Below are 15,546 nucleotides of genomic sequence, written 5' to 3'. Positions count from 1 at the left end.
GCAAAGCAGCTCGGGGGCGGGGCCCTCGGCCGGAAGTCCCGCCCCGGAAGCGGTGCCCCGCGGGGTGATGGCGGCGCTCGGGCGGCCCTGGTCTGTGCGGCTGCTGGTTGCATTGCGGCCACTGCCCGCACGCCGGCCCTTGTACGACGCGGCTCCGCCACGGGACGTGCTGCTCTTCGAGCACGAACGGGGCCGCTTCTTCGCCGTCCTCGGGCTCTTCTGCGCGGGCCAGGGCGTCTTCTGGGCCTCCCTGGCCGTGGCAGCCTTGGCCCGACCCCCGGCCCGGGCGCTGCGTCCAGACGCGGAGCCCGCAGACCACGGCCGCTTGGACCTGCGCTCCGCGCTCTGGCGCTACGGCCTGGCCATCGGCTGCGGCGCCATCGGTAAGGCGTGGGCTGGCTTCCCACCAGGGGATGTGGGGCGGCTGGACACGACCCACCCTGCCCCGGCAAGGACAGACGGTGCGGGGCTCCCGACCCTCCGGGCCGGGCCGGGCCACGCTGGAGTTGGAGGCCCCCGAGCCAAGCCTTGGGACAGGCCTAGGATGAGGTTTGCCTCTCACTCTGCGAGCTTGAGCAGTTGCACTGCTCTGGACCGTCTCCTTGTCCTTAAAACGGGGGTGTGTATGAAGTTTGTTAGGAAGGATGAACACAAAAGTCGGGTATAAGAGGAGCTCGGTCAATGTAACTATCATCACAATTTTTTTAATTCGGGGGCACTGGAAAGGTTGCTGCTTAGCTCTTCAGCAAAAACCCCTCACCCCAAACTTTGGTATTCCCGCAGGTACTCTGGTACTTGGTGCTGGTCTTCTCTTCTCCCTCCGTTCTGTGCGCTCAGTGATGCTGCGGGCTGGAGGGAAACAGGTGACCCTCACCACTCATGCCCCCTTTGGCTTGGGTGCTCATTGCACCGTCCCCTTGAACCAGGTATCTTGCATGGCCCACCGTGGTGAAGTCCCTGCTGTGTTGCCTCTGAAGGTCAAAGGCCGGCGCTTCTACTTCCTCTTGGACAAAGCTGGACACTTCCCCAACACAAAACTCTTTGACAGCACGGTGGGTGCCTACCGCAGCTTGTGAGGAAACCACCTGGGGTCGCTCACCGCTCCCAGAAGGGGAAAAAACTGAACCTTACTGAGGGGGTAACCTCCAAGGTCACAACCCAAGGGGCCCAAGGTTCATGAACAGCAAATAAAAGAGCAGTCACCCCAAGAGCAGCTGACAGAACCTCTGACTTTTGTTCCATGTCTGCTTAGCTCTGTCCTCCCACCACCTGCCTACAGTGCTTTAACACCAAGAACTCAGTACCAAGATGAAGGAAGAAAGTAATATAATATTCTGGTACAAAAGCAGCTGTAGAAGAGAGGTGGAGGGGCCTATCTTCATGTTTCCCTCGGGGAGGGAAAACAGGCTCCCAGCATCAACAGGGCCATGAGGGGGCAACAGGATTGTAGGCACGTGGGCAGGGAGTCTTTGGCTGCAGGAAGCATTCTTTGGTTACTCTTCAGGAATGGGAAAGGCGTGGCCCAACGAGAGCATCTGTCTCAGAGCTCCATTCAGGGTCGCCCCGCTCCAGAGGCCGGTATGGGGTGGCTTCGGACTTCCACTGCACCACCTGAAGCACCAAGACCACACACCACAATACCAGATTCACCCAAGAAGAGGTCTGTGGGAGACAGGAACAGGAGTGTGAGGAGTGTGGCCATCTCAAATCCAGTTCCACCCATGTACCACTATTCTCTGTTCCCTGTCAGGCTGAAAGCCCTTCGGCCCCTTGCAGCCTCTCACTGGAGGGCCCCCTTAAAACTACAGATGCATAGAAATCTGTGGATCCCTGGGTTTCCACCCAGTCTTTCATATCCCCGGACCTCACTTCAGCATTGTGTAGGTTGGAGTAAAACTGCAGGGCAGTTCCAGGGGGCGTCCATGGAATTTTCTGGGCTTCAGAGCAGCTGTGAGGTCAAAGAGATGATGGTGAGAAAGGGAGGATATACCCCGAACACACCTGTGCCCAGGTGCCCTTCAAGATAGGAGCAACTGACAGGGACAAAAGGGGTTATAGGCTCCCCTCTGTGGAGGGAAGGCAGTCAGCCCCGGCCAGGGTTCCCTCCCTCTCCCATTACCTAATTGTAATGTTCAGGGAGATGATGGACTTGCAGAGAGAATGGGTGCCAAATCGAAGGATACAGGCAGCCACTAAGACCAGGAAGATGGCAATAGTCGAGATGACCAGTGCAATGCGGAGCCCTATGGAGCCTCTATGAGGAGGGAGAGAATAAGCCTTGTGGTTAAGATGGAACTTCTCCCAGCTCAGCCCCCAGCCCTCAGGGTAGGGCAGTCACCTGTGAGAGTCCTCGATGCAGCTGCTGTAGACCCAGAAGAGCAGAAGCAGGAGGCAGTAGAGGGCCAGGAAGCCGGAGACCCCAGCCACAAAGTAGCAGAGGGATGGGGCAAAGGGTTGGGCTAAGGCCAGGGAGGTGCCATTCAGGGCGGCCACACCATACAGGGGACAGCGGCCACTGAAGGAGCCCTGTGAAGAGAAGCTGCTGAGTCCTACCTAGTTTAGAGCCGGTTAGAGCCTCGGCGCAGGCTGATGGCAGGTGTGAGGGATAACCTAGGAGAGGGCCACCCTAGGAAGTTTCTATATGCACTGTCAGTTCCTGTTTGTTTCTGGGCCAGTAGACTGATGGAGAGGGCCTGCTGGGGAAGTCAAACCTGCGGTGGCCAGAAGGATCAGGAAATAGGCGGTGGTTATAAAGGAGAGTGAGCTTCGGAGATGCCTCACAAGTTCTGGTCTCCCCTCTGCAGAAATCCTAGAGTAAAACCAGAACCTGTGTAACCTTCAGCATCTCCGATGTTTTCTCATCCGTTAAAAAAAAAAAAAAAACAACCTTAATCATGTCTACTTTTTAGGGTTACGTGAGCCTGTGTTTACGAACACGACTGCCTGGCTGGGGAAACTCTTGGGCTTTCCGTGGGAGTTTTCTACATGGCTGTGCTGTCATTCACACACACTGGGCTGCAATCCTGCGGTAGCCTGGTCATCTCCGCTACGCTACGCTTTATTTCCTGGCGGAGCTCGGCACAACAGTGTCTGATTTAAAGGATGAAGACAGGGCCTGGCCCGAATTCTGTTGCAGAACCAGGGTAAGGTTGTACAGCCGGAGCCACCACCAGGCCGGGCTGTGGCTGGTGCTTTAAGTCACTCCTGAGGACTCGTCCTTTCGGCGAAGGAACGGCTGTGAAACAGAACACCGGCGGGCGGAGCCACAGAGCGCGATCCTCGCCGAAGCATCCCGGCGGCAGACCGGCGCCCGCCGGACCTCACCCGGCCCACCGGCTCCGAGGAGCAGCGCAACGGGACCAGGCCGGCCCAGACAGCAGTGCCAGCACCTCCGCCCAGCCCCCCCGACCCCAAGGCCGGCCCCGCCCCGCACCTGGGTCCGGGTCAGCGTCGCGGCCGCCACGGCCCCGCACAGGAAGGCGGCCGTGAAAAGCAAGAGCTCGAAGCGCTGCAGCCAGGGCAGCGCCATGGCGCCCCCGCCACCAGGAAGCGCCGCCGCGGGAGCCAACCGCCCAAGCCCCGCCTCATCCGGCGCAACCCACGAGCGCGGAGACATCACTTCCGACACTGGGCTTTATTTACAGAGGCGGGGGGTGGGGGGCGCAACGCTTCACAGCGGCAGGTACAGCGAGTAGTCCGAGAGCGCCCAGCGGCGGGCAGGGCGGCCGGTGCGGCCGATCATGGGCAGCTTCTGCACGTAGCGGGAGGCCGGGCTGGGCCCGTACGGCGCGGGGAAGGCGGTCTGGAAGAGGCGCCCGCGGCACCGCCTCCCGGCCTGCCGCCCGGCAATAATGAAGCGGAAGTGGGGGGCGCCGCGCGGGGCGAAGCGGCTCTTCAGGAAGACGTCGCGGGTACCGGCGCCGGGTCCCTGCTGCCGGGGCGCCCCCCGCGCCCGGTGCACGCGCGAGCGGCCGGCTTTCGGAGGCGGCGGGCGCAGAGGCCGACGCAGGGCCGCCGCCGCGGGGGCTCTCGTCGCCCTGCGGGCTGACCATGGCGTTGGCCGTCAGCTGCGGCATCTTCCGCACCGAGTCTGGGGCGGCCGCCGGCTCCTTCTTGTCCCCGGGCGGCCGCGGAGTGGTGGGCGCGGGCTGACCCGTGCCAAAGCGGGTGGCCAAGCTGTCCCCGAAGAAGGCGTACAGCTCCCGGTAGATGTCCGCTAGGGTCACCGATGGCGAAGGGTCCTCCGGCCCCGCGCCTCCTGGCGGCAGCGGGAGGACCGACCCAAAGCCTGGCTCCGCGCTGCCCCCGGAGGGAGACTCCTGCAGAAGAAGGCTGTCCCAGGGCAGGTCGTCGGAGCGCCGGCACCCCCTGCCACTTGGGCCCCCCTTCCCCTTGTTGGGCTCTGCCGCCTGGGCCTTCATCTTCAGCAGTCGCTCTACGGCCACCTGCGAGAGCAGAGGGACCAGGATAGGCAAGACTAGGAGGGACCCGGGCCCATCAAGTTTTCCAAAGTAAGGCAGGTGAGCTACTGAAGGAAGAAGGGAGGCTGGAAGGGGCAGGCACTCACCAGAATGGCTCCATAAACCTTGTGCCCATCTGCTTTAACCTGGGCGTTAGAGACGGAATAATCATCCAGCACGGCCTGCAGATTTGTCCAGTAAGTGGACAGGTGTGGGTACAGGACTCGTTCCACTGCCTGGAAGGGAAAGAAGGAATGCAGTAAGCACCTCTTTGTTCCTTATTGCCTCTCAAGTACCTTTTCCCATGGAAGACGTACTTTTATCTCCGATATGCAATTCTCAGCTTGGCATATTCAACCAACATTAATTTGGAACCCACTGTATGCCCAAGCCTTTGCTAAGCACTGGGAATAAAGGTCAGATTCAAAGACACACAATATAAAGTGACCCAACTATCACTGACCTACATGACAGGGGCTAAGAGAGTATAAATAATGCCCATTGCTAACAACAGACAAATTTAATATGCCAAATGTTACCCTATACAGTCAGTACACAAGAACTATTCTTGCTGAGATGTAAACTGAGACTCAGTTCAAACCACCTNTTTATTTATTTATTTGACAGAGATAGAGACAGCCAGCGAGAGAGGGAACACAAGCAGGGGGAGTGGGAGAGGAAGAAGCAGGCTCATAGCAGAGGAGCCTGATGTGGGGCTCGAACCCACAATGCTGGGATCACGCCCTGAGCCGAAGGCAGACGCTTAACCGCTGTGCCACCCAGGCGCCCCAAGAACTATTCTTGCTGAGATGTAAACTGAGACTCAGTTCAAACCACCTGCACAAAAACATCTGATCTCTGATTATGTATCAAAGTTGAAATCCTGTGGTTAATTTTCGGGAAAGCACTAAGGACTTCACAGAGGAGGTGAGCTCTGTTAGGTGCTTTGCTGAGAGAGTTCTCAGTACTCCGGCTGCTCTTCCACAGCCTGAAGATTTGAAAATGTTAACAAATGGGCAAGTTCCTAGAGAAATATAACTTACTGCTGATTCAGCTATAAAAACTTAAATAATTCTCTAACCATAGTAGGTAACTAACCTCAAATAAAACACATTGCTAAAATTTATAAAGACAGCCTACAGATATTCAAGGAAAAGAGCATCCCAATCTTAAAGAAAACAAAGAAATGCTCCCACCCTACCTCAGTCTGTGAAGCCAAGATAACCCTGATACTAAAACTATAAGGACAGTACATGCAAAGAAACATGATTGATTTCACTCGTGAAAACAGAAAAATCTTTTAAAATTCGGGGCGCCTGGGTGGCACAGCGGTTAAGCGTCTGCCTTCGGCTCAGGGCGTGATCCCGGCGTTGTGGGATCGAGCCCCACATCGGGCTCTTCCGCTATGAGCCTGCTTCTTCCTCTCCCACCCCCCTGCTTGTGTTCCCTCTCTCAATGGCTGTCTCTATCTCTCTGTCGAATAAATAAATAAAATCTTAAATAAAAAATAAAATTTAGTAAACCTAATAGTATACAAAAATGCCTTATATTCAAAAAAAATTGCAGGTTTTTTAAAAGTCTATACTATAGCCTATTTGAGTCTATACACAGAAATGTAATGATAGTTTACTATTAAAAATCCATAAATGGGGCGCCTAGGTGGCTTGGTTGGTTGGGCTCTTGGTTTCCACTTGGAGTCATGGAGCGCAGAGTCCGCTTGAGTCTACTTGTCCCTCTCCCATCCCCTCCCCCATCCTGCTCTTGAGTGTGCAAGTGTTCTCTCTAAATAAAATCTTTAAAAATCCATAAATATAATTAATCACATTAACAGATAAAAGCAGAAAAACCTTAGGATCAATTCAAAAGATACAGAAAAAGCATTTGATAAAAGTTCAACATAAATAATAAAACCAAGAATATAAAGCAATATGAAGTAATCTTCTAAATCTGAGAAAGGTTATCAATAAACACAAGGGTAAACATCAGCCTGAGAGGGAAGATTATTCGCACTTCTCTTGAAATTGGAAATGACACAAGGATGCCCCCCATCGTCATATGTAAAATGATATTAGCAGTCCTAGCAATAAAAAGAAATGAAAGGCGTTAGGATTAGAAAAGATGAAATAAAGCGTCATTATTTGTTACCATATGATCTACATTAAAAACCCAAAAGAATGAGGTGCCTGACTAGCTCAGCGGGTGGAGTGTGCAAACTCTTGATCTTGGGGTCATGGNCCAGCCTGAGAGGGAAGATTATTCGCACTTCTCTTGAAATTGGAAATGACACAAGGATGCCCCCCATCGTCATGTAAAATTATATTAGCAGTCCTAGCAATAAAAAGAAATGAAAGTCGTTAGGATTAGAAAAGATGAAATAAAGCGTCATTATTTGTTACCATATGATCTACATTAAAAACCCAAAAGAATGAGGTGCCTGACTAGCTCAGCGGGTGGAGTGTGCAAACTCTTGATCTTGGGGTCATGGGTTCGAGCCCCATGGTGGGCACAGAGATGACTAAAAATAGACACATAAATACTGTTTTTCTAATTACAAATACAAGCTCTTATGGCTCTGTCTGTGGGAAAGGCCAGGGTCCTCACCTTCCAGCCAAGGGCATGCAGCCCCACCACAGCCCCGTAGTGAGAGCACAGAGGCCGCACGGGGTCAGCCAAGACCTTCTGCAGGGAGAGCAGGATCTGCTGATAAAGGCCGCTCACGAGGTCCCCATGGGTCCTACGGGAGCAGCATTCAGTCAGAGAGGAGAATGAGGCACGGGGCTGCCCAACTGGCTCAAGTCAGAGCACACGGAGAAAATGGTGGTCGTCTGGCACACTGGGGTAAGGGAACAAGGTGGCGCCGAGTGACCGAAGACGACACGAAGGGCTGAAGGACCAAACCCTTGGCATAGTCGCCATCCATTTATAAAATCCCAGGGTGCCACAGGGCACCGACCGGAAAGCTCCAATGGAAAGAGGTTCCCTGACCTCACACAACATAGGGCCTTGAAGCCACACATCCCCCCGCCCCCCCCACCACAACCCCCGCAGCACTGTGGCACCCCCACCCTTTGTGGGGCTAGGCCCAGTGGCTACCAGAAGATGTGGCTGAGCAGGAGGGCAGCGCCATCCCGAAGAGTCCAGTGGTCGTTCAGAGGGTTGATGGAGGCAGCCAGGGGCTCCAGAACGCAGTAGAGGACGCTGCCCACCAGGGAGCGAACATAGGGCCCCAGACACAGGTGTGGGTTCCGAACCAGGCTCCGGGCCACTTGCAAGAGCCGATGCAGCTGCTCCAGGTCGTGGCTGACGGACTTCACCTGTTTGCAGAAGACGGTGAATGAGGGGCCCGCGAGGGGACAGGGCGGAGCCTGCCGCTCTGCTGGCACCTGCCACGAGCCCTACCTGGGGCTGGGTCATCTCCCCGCAAAACCGTCTCCCCTGCCCCAGCCTGGTCACTCACCCCGCTGACCACGTAGACAAAGTAAGGCAGGAGCGCTGCGATCTTGGAGTTAGTCTGCAGGTCCTGGAGAGCAATCTGAAAAGGAAGGAGCCAGACTGCGCCGGATCCACCAGCCCCAAGGAGGAACGGGCGTTTTGTGAGAGACGGTGGAGTACTTCTGTAGTAAACTGTAAACGTTCACACTCTCTGATTCAGCAACTGGACTTCTACAAACTTAACCCGCTGGAAGAAATACCCACTCACACGAGCACAGCCACTCCTAGCCCTGTCTGCGATGACACGAAATTGCATACCACCTAAATGTCCAGCAAGTTTTTAACTGAGAAAAGCAGCTGTTCTAAAACCAGATGTTTCGTATACGACCACTCTGGCTGATACTAGAGTAATCGTAGTTAAAACACAGGGAAACACCGGTAAGTGTTTCCACTGGACACTCTCACTTTCCAGTTTGTATGTTTTTATTTTACAATACTTCCGTAACGAACATGCTGGTATTACTTTTATAAGCAGAAAAAAAGAGAGTTAAGTGAATGAGAAAAACCATCTTAGCCCTGCATCTCCACTACTTGTGACCGCCAAACTCCTCCGGACAAAGCTCGTCTGAGCAGGTGCTGCGAAGGCAGACAACAGGCTGGCGAGGAAGGAGTGCAGCTCCCAGGCCCTCCGTCCAGCCATCTGCCTCCCGCCTGGGGACCTGGAGCCACACTCCTAAGGCAGGAACGTACGGGAGCGACAGTCCCAGTTTTGCAGGGGAAGTGGCAGCAACAGCCAGAGATGTGGAGAAGTGGGGGATGTAAGCCGTCAAGGAGAGGCCACCTGGTTGAGCAGACAAGCAACCTGGCGTTGCCCTGATTCTGGACAGGAGAGGACGGGCCACAGGTCGGGTCCAGAAGGCCTGCAGAGCCCTAGAGACTCAAGCGGCAGGGTCTCAGAGCCAGCCCGGCCGGCCCCTGACCTTGCTGCCTCTACGTCCCTTCTCTCCCTCTCACGTCCAGACACACGAAAGCCGCCATGTGGCTGGCCCCTGTGGCTGCAGGCCAACAGACATCCTAAAGAGTAGGCTCTGGAATTAAAGTGTAGGGGTACTGACCACCTGAGCCCCCCAAATGGCCCTGCTGAGTTGTCTGTTCCCTGAGGAACAAGGGTTCCTGCTCGAGTGGGAAGAGGAGTCATCCCCAGAGGAGGGCCAGCCTCAGAGCACAACACCCCCACCAGCAGCAGCTTCCAGCCACATCAGCCAGCTGGTGTGGAGGAGACAGGAAGCACGCATCTGAAAGAGTTTCGGGGAACTTGGAAGCTGGGCTTTGTACCCCAATTCCGGCCCACTCGCTCACCTTCATCAGCTGTGGATCGTCCCCCAGCACAGCCCGGGTCACCTGCTGGTAGTACTTGAGCAGGTCATCAGTCAGCGAAGACACAGCGCTGGGCACTGTGGGGGGATGGGCAGGAGGTGGGCAGGGTGGACAGCCCAGCCCTCTCCCGGCCTCCCCTGCCTGCTCTCCCTCATCCTCCCTGCCAGAACCCTGTTCAGACAGGACTCCCAGAGCACACAGCCACCAGCTCCTCGGAGCAGCGTGCTCAGCCCTGACCTCGCAGGCTTTCCACACCTCGGTGCTCTGTACTCTGCCTCCGCCCCCTCCTCCACCCTCAATCCTTCCTGGACCCCTGCCCTCAGGGACCCCAGCTGCCCAGGCTTCTGTGCCAGCATCTGACATCCCGCATCATGACCGGTTCCAGGTCTGGGCTCCTATCTCCAAATCCGAGCCCTCTGGGCAGGGACCATGCCCACTCAGAACAGGACATCAGTAAACCCATGTCAGATGAAGAATCAAAGGTACAGGGCCCCCCCCTCCGCTCCTAAGAGAGAAAAGTTCAGAGCCCGTCCCCCTTACTACTCCTTACCTGATCCTTGCGGGGCCAGGTTCCCTTTGCCGTCTAAGTAGGACACATGAACTAGAACCAGAGCAGAGAGATCATTCAGCCTGGGGTTTTGCCTGTGTTTTGCCACCACCCACCCCTCTGAGTCCTTCTCCATCCACCAGCCAGCCTGTCATCCCTCTTCTGACAACCCCGTTTCTGTCCCCACCCCAGGGAGGGCCTGGGCAGTCACCTCTCACAGCTGTCTCAGCACAGCCTTTAGGGATGTTGGTGGCCAGGGCCAGCTCCACCAGGTTCACCTCTCGGTCCTCAGGAAAGTAAAGCTCACCCTCTCTGGCAGGGCGCAGGGGAAGCGCCTCCTGGGATCCATAACCACACACAGCCTGAGCAAAGAGAGGGCCAGAGGGCAGGCTGAATCCAGGGAGGGAGAGGCGCTCTACCGACTAGGGCAGAGAGTCTAAGCGAGGCAAGTCCAAAAGGCCCAAGAAAGGAGAGATGCCTGAGGCTTCAAGCCTAGTGCTGGGAATCTGGCTGGAGAACCCAGGGCTCACTGGACCAGGGACTAGAGCGTGGTCCCTCCACCCTGATTCGTACAGGCTCTGAGCCCCACACCCCTCTGCTGCCGGTCCTCCTCACCCAACTCTGAAAACACAACTTTTTTCTTTTTTTTCAGTAGGCTCCATGCCCGCCATGGGGCTCAAACTCACAACCCTGAGAGTAGGAGTCACGTGCTCTACTGAGTGACCAGCCAGGCGCCCCAACACTACTCTCTTCTAAACACGACCTTTTTCCCTCAAGTCCCTGCCCCACAACAGCTATGCAGAACATTTTAAAACCCACATTTGTGCCCAGGCTCCTTTATCCAGAACGTTCCCCCTCTTCCCGTCTTGGCTTAGTCCAATGCAAGACTCCCTCCAAAGCCCGCCTCAAATCCCAGCTCTTCCAAGAAGGCTTCCCTAACCTCTGGGCCCCCAGCACCTATCCTGTGGTGGCCGTGAGTTTCCCTTGTGTGCGCCTTCGGTCTTCATGTCTCTCCCTGTGGTGCCAGTCCCAAGCCGGGCACGGACGTGGGTAGTGCCGGCCGAGCCCGGGCAGCCTGTACTCGACTCACCTCCACGCTGCTCCATCGGAGAGCCCTGTTGAAATCCTCGACGGTCAGCTTCCGCCGTTTGGTGTGTTTCATGAATTGAGAGCTATTCTGGGAGGGGAGGAACAAAGTCAGGGGACAGGGAGAAGGGGGTGTGGAGATCCCTGGGGAAGAAAGACAGCCAGGAGGCAAAATGGACACCAAAAGCGAGACCAGAAAGCCTGGAATCCAGCTCTGGTCTTGTGCAAACAGCCCTCGATGTAATGTTCCCTCTCTGTGACCCAGTTTCTCACATGCAGAATGTGAATATGAACTTGCCCGGCCTCCCCGCCAGGGCTATCGAGAAGATGGGCACGTGAGCCGATGCCCAGCCAGCACTCTGTTTGCCCAGAAGCCCCGCTGGCTCAAAGGGGAACTCTGGAGAGGGCAGGGACTGCCTCCGATGCGTTCCCTCAAAGCACAGAGTAGGGGCCAGACACATGCCTGTTTAATGCTTCCCTGCGGGAGGGGACAGTCACCAGGAGGGACAAGGAGAGGCGGGAGGGTGCGGGGAGTGAAGGGGAGCAGACCTGAGTGGCCTCTCTGAGCCGGTAGCACACATCCTCCGCGAGCAGGGCCGCCACCTCATCGCTCAGCTCCAGGCCGGTGCTCTCTGCCATGAGCCGGACGGACTCCCGAGGGATCTCCACAAACCGCCGCTCTTCCCGCTCGGACATGGCCCCGACGGAGCTGGGAGCCAGGAGAGAAGGTTGGAAAAGCCACCCAGGCCTCCTCCAAGCCCAGGAGCCTGACTCAAGGCCTTCTGAGCCAGGCTCACTGCTCTCGTTCCAGAATCCCCGAACAAGGAGCCATGGAGGCTCTGAGTGAGGCGAAGCGCAAGAAACAGATAAGCTGGGTCAGACAGGAGTGCTGAGAGGGGGCCTGGCCCTGGCGAGTTCACAGAACTGGGCCCCAGCCATGCCTTACCACTTCCTGAGTGAATGTGGCCGACATCCTCGTCAGCCTGAGCCCTGCTGTCCCAACCTGTGAAACACAGGCAATTGTCCCCACCCTCGCTAACCCACGGGGTTGCTGCGAGGACAAAATGAGCTGGTGGAGGAGAAAGCCAGGGACTAGAACGCTACCCAAATGGACGACAGAAGATGTAACCATGGTCAGTTACAAGTAAAAACTTCATGTCTTCTTCCTCCTGATTCTTCCTACAACCACTACCTGCTAAATCTTGATGAAAACGGTACTTCTCCCTTGCTCAAAAACCTTCAGTCCTTCCCCACCGGTCCTAAAAGAAACTCTAACCCCCCTGCCTGAGCTTGACGTTCTGTGTTTGGTCCCAAATCCCCACAGCTGTTCAAGCTAATCCCTCCTCCCAGTAAGACCAGCCTAGTATCTTCACGCCTGCCTTGTGCTCTACCACCAGTGCTCAGGCTGGTCTGCCTCCCTCTTTACTTCAAGCCCCCACCCCCTCCTCTTTGCTAAGGCCAATCCAGTCTGCCCTGTAAGGTCTTCCTGCCAATATGCCACTGGGGACTGTCAGGCTTTTAGTAGCTGGGCTTTTTGCCCATGTGTCTGGTCTTCCCCAGTTTGGCTGCGAGGCCTAAAAGCAGGAACCTGCTCTTCCGTTCACAGGATATGGCAGATGAATCCAACAAAAGCAGCGGCTGATGAGTGACTCCAAAGACTTAACACCACAATTAGAAGGCAGACCCACAGGGGCCAAAGTGAGGCATCAGCACCATGGGCAAGGCCCAGTTCCAGGGTGACCCACCCAGGTGCTGCCCCACTACTCCTCTCCCGCAGGGCTCAATGGGTCACCACTGATCTCCAGGACCCTACATCCAATGGGCATCCTAACCTGGCCTCCTGCCTTCCAGTGGCTCCACATTGGCTCTGAAATAAAGAACAAACCTGGTTCCCAGATCCTGCACGTCCACTGACTGCTGCAGCCCCTCTTTTCCTCTTGTGTTCTGCTTTCCCACCATGGCCTCTTTCCATTTCCCCCAAAACACCTGCTATCAGGACGTTCACACAGTTTGCTCTACCGGAAATACTTTCCTCCTCCTCCACCCCCAAGCTGTCTAGTGGACTCCTAGTGGCTCCTTCAGATCTCAGTTGTCACTTGCTCAGGGAAGTCTTCTCAGACCTCCACAGTGTCCCGGTACTTTGCCTTCGAAGCAATCATCACAGTTTGTAATTACATATTTATATAACTTTGTGATTAACACCTACCTCCCCACTAGACTGTAAGCTCCACACCAGCTAGGATCATGCCTGTTTGCTCACCTTTGCATTCCCAGCGTCGGGCACAGTGTCAGCACATAATACGCCCTCAATAAACGCTTGCTGCAAAAACGAATAAAGAATAGCTAGTTTTTCTAACCACATGCAATGCCTGAGGCACAGAGCTAAGTGCTTTATATGGCTTATACTTCATTTTATCCTCATTAACAATGCAATAGATATTATGTAAGTACTACGTCTATTTCACAGCCAAGGAAATCAAAGCTCAGAGGGGTTACATGTTCAATGACTTGTCCAAGATCACCCAGCGAGCACTAAGTAGGGAGTAGGGACTTAATTAACTCTTTTTCCTAATCATCAGGAGTGGCGGGCTGTGTGGGGGAACAAGGCCTGGATTTCCAGCCCGAAGACTTGGCGTTGGAGATCTGCCAATGGATAATTCTGAAGTTTCTGTTTCCCTATCTGTAAAATGGGAGCATGAAGTCCTGCCCACGCTGAAAGCACGGAGGGAGTTCCCTTACTGTGTGCCCACATTAAGACCCACAAAGTGCGGGCTGTGACCAAGGTCTCCCCCTCCTCAACCTCCTCTCTTGCATCCTCAGCCACTAGCCACACTGGTAAAGACCGTGGGAACTGACCGCCACCGGCCTCGGGGGTGAGCATCCTCCCAGCAAGCCTCGCTTCATCCCAGATCCAGAAGTGGCGAGGTGGGGTGGAGCAGGTCAGGGGTTACCGAACTTGGGTCACGTGGTCGGCGAAGGGGGGCGGGCCCCCAGCGGAGCCGGCCCTGAGTGAGTGCGCGGCCCACAGCAGGACGGAGAATCCTCGGGCCTGCGAGGGCCTGCTTACCTGAGGGCTCCCGCGCAGCGAAGGCGGCTACCGAAGCGGCGGTGGAGGCGGAGGCGGCGGCAGCAACTCCCACTCACCCTGCTCACCCTAATTCCCTCTCTCTGAGCCCAGGCCCCACCCTCCGGGAGCACAGCCAATCGGCGAGCGGCTTGCGAAGTTCCCACCCTCCCGGGGGCTTCCAGCCAAGCGATTGGCCTGTGCGAAGGGCTGTAAAAGCATCTGGGCGAACGGGAGTCACGTGATGCCGAGGAGTCGCGCTTCTTAAAGCAACAGCTCTTAGGAGTTTTTCGAGCAGGTACCTATGGTTTGGTGTCTGTTTGAAAAGCGTATTGTCAAGGAAAGCCTCCCTATTCCCTTGTTCTTGTCTGCTCCTGAATTTCCGAGCATTTGCAGTTACGAGACTGCAGCGAAGCTTTAAACTTTGATATCTAATCAAAGTTTTCTTTGCCCGCTTGGTGGGGCTCAGCTTACCTCTCCAACATCACCTGCACTTCCCTTTCCCGCCCGACGGATGGAGCTCCCTAGTGGGTATTCTCTTCAGACGGAAGGGTCTTCCCACTGCCCCAAACTCACGTGCAAGCTGCAGTCTCTAGAGCTGTGCTCATTCTGACATCCTACCTCCTGTCTTTCCCATTCTTGTTCAGTAAGCCAAATATAACCCCTCACCTGCCTGCAGACTTCCTTGACCATTTTACGCGCACACACTTGCCCGAACCTGGGCAGTTCTCAATTCAGAACCAAGTGGGTTTAGTGAGTTAAGGATAGTATTTGGAGTCAGACCAAACTGGGTTAAAATTCTGCAACCAGTTTGGGGCAAATTACCTAACCACATTTCGCGCAACTACAAAATGGGGTAATAATACCCACCTCACGGGGTTACTGTAGATTAAATGAGATGTCTGTGAAAGCACTTGGCAGAGTTGTGGTTGAACCTTCTTTCACACAACAGGAGACAGTGAATTAATTCCTTTATGTTCAGTCAAGATGAGGTAGTTTGCAATGGGCTCTTCATTATAGAAAGGAGTATTCTGCGGGGGAGCGTGAATGTACACATCCTTGCCCTTCCGCCCTCGCAGGGTTAGATGCTGCTGCGTCTAGAAAAGGAGATCCTCGCAGGCCAGAGCTGGGAAAGCCAGATGGATATGGCTGGGGTTGCCATGGCAACACCACCTAAGGAGACTGTAACCCAGCTGAGTCTCTTCCAGTTATATTCAGAATGTCATTCCAAGTAGTTTTCAGTACTGTGCTTAAACACTGGAATGTCTGCCCACTTCTTCATAAAGGGAAGGGGTGGGAGCTCCTCCAACATCCTGAGTCTGAGATCAACTTAGCAAGATCTGGGCTGCTGGCACATCTCCCTGCTGAGGTGTGATTAGTCTGGACAGCCACTGGCAACCTTAGAGGCAGGAGACAATAGCAGAAGGCCCCCGGGCCTGTGGGATATAGTGAAACTGTATCCAAATTATCTGGGGCCCATCTGCTCCCAACCTCAGATGGAGACAGGGGCCAAGGGAAACAGCAGTGAGACCCGCATGGCCACAGATAAGAGAAAGGTGGGTCCTACTCACTACCCCGCC

At 55.3% G+C, this 15,546-nt stretch overlaps 3 protein-coding genes across 4 annotated transcripts; 1 reads left to right on the top strand and 2 right to left on the bottom strand.

Annotated features, from left to right (window-relative positions):
* The first annotated feature begins 30 nt into the window (after nt 1-30).
* On the top strand, nt 31-1,208 carry TMEM223 (transmembrane protein 223). Its single transcript, XM_034646138.1, has 2 exons — nt 31-383; nt 784-1,208. Exons 1-2 carry the CDS (start codon nt 68-70, stop codon nt 1,074-1,076), a joined length of 609 nt encoding a protein of 202 aa, XP_034502029.1. The 5' UTR covers nt 31-67; the 3' UTR covers nt 1,077-1,208.
* A 101-nt stretch (nt 1,209-1,309) lies between these two features.
* TMEM179B (transmembrane protein 179B) lies at nt 1,310-3,568 on the bottom strand. Of its 2 annotated transcripts, none has more exons than XM_034646136.1 (5): nt 3,434-3,568; nt 2,339-2,526; nt 2,120-2,254; nt 1,870-1,948; nt 1,310-1,662 (listed from the first exon to the last, which is right to left on the bottom strand). In XM_034646136.1, exons 1-5 carry the CDS (start codon nt 3,527-3,529, stop codon nt 1,501-1,503), a joined length of 660 nt encoding a protein of 219 aa, XP_034502027.1. In that variant the 5' UTR covers nt 3,530-3,568; the 3' UTR covers nt 1,310-1,500. The 2 variants fall into 2 exon arrangements, with proteins under 2 accessions (XP_034502027.1, XP_034502028.1); XM_034646137.1 differs by having other exon boundaries at nt 1,496-1,662; nt 1,865-1,948.
* Nucleotides 3,569-3,631: 63 nt separating this feature from the next.
* TAF6L (TATA-box binding protein associated factor 6 like) lies at nt 3,632-14,115 on the bottom strand. The gene is given in 13 exon segments (XM_034646131.1): nt 3,632-3,965; nt 3,967-4,445; nt 4,568-4,696; nt 7,062-7,194; nt 7,554-7,774; nt 7,918-7,992; nt 9,252-9,346; nt 9,820-9,870; nt 10,028-10,178; nt 10,907-10,993; nt 11,452-11,611; nt 13,163-13,222; nt 13,970-14,115. Coding segments are annotated over 12 exon segments (1,884 nt in total). The 5' UTR covers nt 13,171-13,222; nt 13,970-14,115; the 3' UTR covers nt 3,632-3,670.
* Nucleotides 14,116-15,546: the final 1,431 nt, after the last annotated feature.

The sequence above is a fragment of the Ailuropoda melanoleuca genome, chromosome 16 (genome assembly GCF_002007445.2).
Source record: "Ailuropoda melanoleuca isolate Jingjing chromosome 16, ASM200744v2, whole genome shotgun sequence".
NCBI classification, from domain to species: Eukaryota; Metazoa; Chordata; class Mammalia; order Carnivora; family Ursidae; genus Ailuropoda; species Ailuropoda melanoleuca.
This window is presented reverse-complemented; position numbering and strand designations above follow the sequence as displayed.